At 37.7% G+C, this 5,902-nt stretch overlaps 1 protein-coding gene across 1 annotated transcript; it reads right to left on the bottom strand.

Moving 5' to 3' along the window:
- Window positions 1–4,734: 4,734 nt before the first annotated feature.
- Window positions 4,735–5,902, bottom strand: LOC129245103 (MORN repeat-containing protein 5-like). The gene has a single exon (XM_054883087.1). It carries the CDS (start codon window positions 5,744–5,746, stop codon window positions 4,847–4,849), a length of 900 nt encoding a protein of 299 aa, XP_054739062.1. The 5' UTR covers window positions 5,747–5,902; the 3' UTR covers window positions 4,735–4,846.

Below are 5,902 nucleotides of genomic sequence, written 5' to 3'. Positions count from 1 at the left end.
TATCTATTGGGTACCTGGTCACAAATGGAGAACGAAATGGTAGATGGGATAGCAAAAAGTGCTGTTAGACTTCCATTTGAACAAGAGAACGACATATCAAAACCGCTAAATACAATATAGGTACAACGCAATGGAAGACTACATGAAAAAAATAGTGGAAGCTAGGTGGACTAATTTGACCACATGCAAAGCAGCAAAAGTTATGTATAGAACTAACGACAAAAAACTAACTAAATTCATACTTACTACAAAACTATTATAGGTATGCCAACAGGACATAATCAGGCTGCACATGGGTGCAAAATAGGGATTGCTAAAACGGACAAATGCAGATAGGATGTTGAAGAAACGTAAGGGCACTTTCTGTGCGTTTGTCCCGGGGGCCCCACTGTATGAGGGTCTGGAGGGCGTCTCAAAAGTGGATCTCCCAGCTCTGCTTATATATATATATAACTGGCGCGTACACCCTTTTTGGGTGTTTGGCCGAGCTCCTCCTCCTATTTGTGGTGTGCGTCTTGATGTAATATAGTTCCACAAATGGAGGGACCTACAGTTTCAAGCCGACTCCGAACGGCAGATATTTTTTTTATGAGGAGCTTTTTCATGGCAGAAATACACTCGGAGATTTGCCATTGCCTAACGAGGGGCGACCGCTATTAGAAACATCTTTTTCTTAATTTTGGTGTATACCGAGATTCGAACCGACGTTCTCTCTGTTATTGCCGGATGGTAGTCACGCACCAACCCATTCGGCTACGGCTACATCATTTTACATGATGTCTACTTTCAGAATTTATAGAGGTCGGTCTCCATCTGGTATCGCTAGGGACCAAAAGGTCTATGCGTGGCTTAATGCCAAGCAGGCTAGCCTAACTTAACCTTACTAGGTCCAAACTCCACGAGCTATAATATCTCTAGTGTTTCCCTCAAATTTCCTAACGAAGTCAACGCTGTTCGCATACTCTGACAGGAAACTCAGTTTGTCCACGCATATTAATTACAATATCTCCAAATCTAATGCAATGTTGTCCAACAGCTCGGCACTTCGGGCGCATATACACTGACGTTGTTATAAATTACGTTTGAAGGGTCAGTCTTGACTATGGTATGCATACTTTATTTGGAGGCCATATGTCATTTGCCTTGCATATAAGCTATATTGAATGAAATGTACACATTTGTAAACATAATTAATATTGACCTTTGCTCGCTAAACTTTAGCGAACTCCTACCACCTCACACGGGTTTGCTTTTGTGCTTGATCTTTTGTTATTATTCTTACGAATAGCTCCATCGAACCTACACCGCATTCAATTGTTCCACGGCAAGTTTTTCTAGAGACCACTTAGACCTAAATAATGTTCCCAAATTTAATCCGACACTTTTCTATGCAACAATTGGCAGCCTCTTATTTAATTACTTTAACTAAACTCCATCCACTCTTATTTAATAGTCAGTAAGTATCTGTTGTTCATTTGACTAAAACTAAATAAAATGAAATATTGCGAACAAGCTGACTCACAAATTTCCAAATTCTGTAAACTTTTAACCAACAATTATTTAAATACTCCGCTTGTTAGTTCTGGAATCTTGTCTCATTTCAAGGTGAACACTCCTCGAAATTAATTACTGCGTATTTACATTTAAAGGTACGAGCGTTTCATTCTGAAATGATGTAATTCTGTAAAAATTTTCTTTCAAAGCCATATTTTACAGGTCAGCAGCGTCCAGTAACCTATTTAAATATTTATTTTTACGTACAAAAAAGGCTATGACCCAGAATCTCCGGGCACGAGCTCTGGAATTCTATTGTTAATTTTTTTGTAAAAACTTTGTGAAACAATAATTCTATTCAGAATGCGTAAGCTTTTATTCTGAATCTTTACTTAAGCAGGCATAATTAGAATTTAATATCGATCGCATGCATCTCAAAACCTGTATTTTATAGAGTATTCGCATTCTTACATTTGTTTTCATTTATCATTTTATTTTCGTTCTCGCTTTGGGTGAATAACATGTGCCTACGCAGTGCAATGTCCCTGCTGGATGCCGCTCGATAAATATGTAAGTGTGTATAATAAGTTAGTATGTAAGTGTATGCATGTACAGATAAAGCATTGTTATCCTATGAGGTGTTGCATACAAATTCATGCCAAATGGTTTTTGATAAATTATGTCAGCACGAGCATCGATTGCGACCGAAAGAAAGATTGATTTTGATTAATTAATCTCCAATTGTTAAAGTGTCAATTGAAGATGTAAACGCTGTATTTCTTTCAAGTATTTTAATTCAGTTTAATAAACATTAATGCGGCAAATTTTGTATCCGTAGGTAATATTTTTTATAAATGTATGCACATATGCATGCATGTATGTGTATGCAGTTAATGATAAGCTTTGCTACCGGAAAACAATTAAAATTAATTATACACCTCGTTATTAATTTGATCTCAGTCGGAACAGCTTAAGGAGATAATTAATTTAAATCGGCTTACATTTGTTAGGTGTAACGGTGTGATTGATTTGAGGAAATTGTAATTTTATGATCTTTGAATAATTCTTAAAATTAATTGAATTAAAATAAGTACGAACAGATTTCAACAAAACTGTGCTGGAGGCGGTGCTCAGTCTCTGAAGACTAGACAATTTACAAATCACACCCTTTTTCGCATCATATACAAATATGTATACCTATATATAAAAACTATATGCTGATTAACACTGAAATCGCATAAACCCCAACTAGCCCCTGGTTTTGCTAAGAGATAGTATATAGGCGAAGACTCGCCATTCACTGCTCTGGGCGATTTAGTTGAATGCTGATCCACTGGTTAGCAATATCCTTAAATGAGAGTAAGAGAACCAGGAACAAATACAGCCAAATTGCGGTCTGCAAAACGGGTTTACCTTTATTATCATTCGTCTTCACCTTGATTGGCGTAGAACCGGATAAGTGTGCTTAGAAAAATTCAACAAAGCGAGCTAACAACACACACACAAACTGTAGTAAAGTATTTTTCCACTTGGTTTTTCCAATGCAAAATAGGTTCTCCGTTTCCTACTCCATCAGCGCTTGTATCCATTCGTACGACTTGACTGAGAGCATTTGCAGAACAGAAGCGGAAACGCGAACCCGGAGTAAAGCTGATCAATGCGAGAGATTAGTTCGGAACTGTTCTTCATTGTTAACTCGTGTTGAAACGACAAATGTTATTAGTCACTTTGTACATATAATAGGCGGCTTTTAGTTATTTTAAGTAGAATAATGAGTATTGATATTTTCATTAGTGAAGCTTTTTCTCGCCCTTCTATAGTCAAGTTTTAGTAGAAAGCCTTTGGAAATTAGTTGGAAATGAAATTTTTGGATGCTTTATGAACTCTTTATTCATACAAAACCAAAAAGAACCATTAAATTTGACGATTTCATTGCCTAGAATACTATGAAATGCGTTGCACGTTGATCACACTGATCGATATCAGCTCTACGTTTGGCTCGGTTTTTAACGTGATTTTAGCTAGTGAAACCGCCGGACTTAACTAAGTGGTGCTATAGCCATTAGTATGAGCTTGGTTTTATGCGTCAATGCATCGCAGAAGGTAAAGTGTTGACATTATTCCAAAATTGCTATGCCTAGCCACTACAAGATAGTTGAGGGATAGGTAGATGTGTGATGAATTGATCGATGATAGGCCTGCTTTGTTCAGCACTTCGGCCTATGTATTCCTTTCTATTTCTTTGTGTCTCGCTAACCAGTCCAGTAGATACTCACACGTCTGTTGGCGCAAAGTCTATCATTCTGAGCTCTGTCTGGCTCTCCATGAATATAATTCAATTATCTAGAGAGTTGAATGTTCGGCGCAGTTGCGAAGTGCACTGTCTTGTTTGCAGCTAAGAGCTTAACATGGACCATATTTCAGTTATCTGATAGCTTGTATGATTGTTGAAGCTCAAGTTCCAAATAGCGGCACCTATTCCCTCAGTAATTTTAGATTCGTCCGCGAAGAAGCTGTTGATGTGACGATAAAATCGAAGTCCTTTTTTCCGCCCACCTTGCTCGATTACTACGCCTGGCCTGACGGACGGTATGGCCCTGAACTTGGTCCTTTGCGACTTTTTCTTGTTTCCTCAAAATGGAAAAGACTCATCAAAGGACGGAAATTTCCCGACTGCAATTTGAAATTTGGAGCTGAGGGTCGCTCGTCATATTTATAATACTCGTATAAATACGGTTTGTGCATGACTACCATTCGATAGAGCCCGGATTCCAAACCCACTGCGGGCTTCAAATGCCCAATGATGCAAAGTATTTTACCTTAAAAGCGGCACGAGAGGGCAAACTTCTGAGTGCATTTCTGCTAAGAAGACTCTTTTCAAACGTTTCATGTGACCATACCAAAGGCATGAACGTTATATAAAAAGTAATAAAATCATCTTTGTTAAGTCCAAAATACTCACTGATGATGTAACAAGTCCAAACAAATTCAAAGACTTTTCATCGACGTTTGGGGAGTCGTTATTTTGGCTTGAAATACGCGAAATTGTATAATAGAGATTTTACCTTTCCTGTAAAATTTGAGGAACTAGCGATGTATTTAGTTCAAAAAATGATTTACGCGAATAAAAAGTTTATACATATATGCACTTCAATAAAAATTTTGTTGTTTCACAAAATAGTGACCAGTTAAAAATCGTATTTGATATTTTTAATAAACCATAAGTCCATGTAAATAAACTATTGTAATAATTTTCATGGTACAGTATGGTCTGTGTAAAGTTCGCATTCTGTGGTAAAGCATTTATCTAAAGATAGCCTAATTCTTTTTTATGTAAATAAAAATTTGCCTACTATTCGTAATAATCGGCTGTAAGGTCATTATCCTTTAGAGCCAGTTGATCTATTTCGTTGCGGCACTCTGCAATCAAATTCAATGGCACCGGATTGTCACTAAAAGAGCTTGTACTAATTGAACTCTGCTCATCTTTGTAATCCCTCGAATATTGAGAAGTTGATGAAGGATCGTCCTTAGTATGTACAAGTCGCCGACAAAACTTTTTCATATGGACTTGATGTACAGCCTGAGCCATATTGCATGTACAGGTGTGCAAATTTTCGCCCAATTGTGTCATAGCTTTAATATTGGTTTGAATAATGTCATGACCTTTGGCTGCATCTGGCTCAACGATCGCATCGGTTTCCGCATGACGGCAGCAATTGCGTATCCAATTGAGCTCTTTGTTACAATTGACAAAGCGCTGGTGATGAAAAGGTGGGGGAATTTTAGTAGTAAAGTGGCTTTTTTCTATGAAAATTCCCTCCTCAGTATCGTAGGTGTTCGGTTCTAGAGAACGTGGATTATAGCGTGTAATCGGCTCGTGGGGTACAACAGCTGGGATGCCCATGCAAAGCTCTCGAGTGTACCGACGGTCAGATTTACTGAGATACTCCCAATTAGCGGTATCGATTTCTCCAGATTTAAAATCAGCATGGAACACTAGGCCATCCGGATAGATCATTTCATTGACAACAGTCAGTTCTCCATTTTCGAATTGACCAATAAACGTGAATGAATATGGAGCTGACATCCTAAGACGTCCGACGCCATGAAATCGTCCTTGTCTGAAGAAGCCTCGATATTCGCTGCCATCTGGATAATTGTAGTGTCCATAGCCATCCATGCAGTTCAGGGGATTATTGTAGGTGCCAAAGTAATTGCTACCAGTACAAAATTTTTGGCTTCTTTGCATTTGTTTGGCTTCAGTTTGGTTTCAGTTTGTTTTATGAAAATATTTAATAAGAACACCAATAGAAAATTAAATTTATTCTTTTGACATTTTAATGAAATGCACTGAATATTTATTATTTCCCCATATTGCGTAAGTTCGAAAGCTATTGTATTCTTT

This window comes from Anastrepha obliqua, chromosome 4 (assembly GCF_027943255.1).
Source record: "Anastrepha obliqua isolate idAnaObli1 chromosome 4, idAnaObli1_1.0, whole genome shotgun sequence".
NCBI classification, from domain to species: domain Eukaryota; kingdom Metazoa; phylum Arthropoda; class Insecta; order Diptera; family Tephritidae; genus Anastrepha; species Anastrepha obliqua.
The sequence above is the reverse complement of the archived record's forward strand: the minus strand, read 5'-3'. Positions and strand labels throughout refer to the sequence as shown.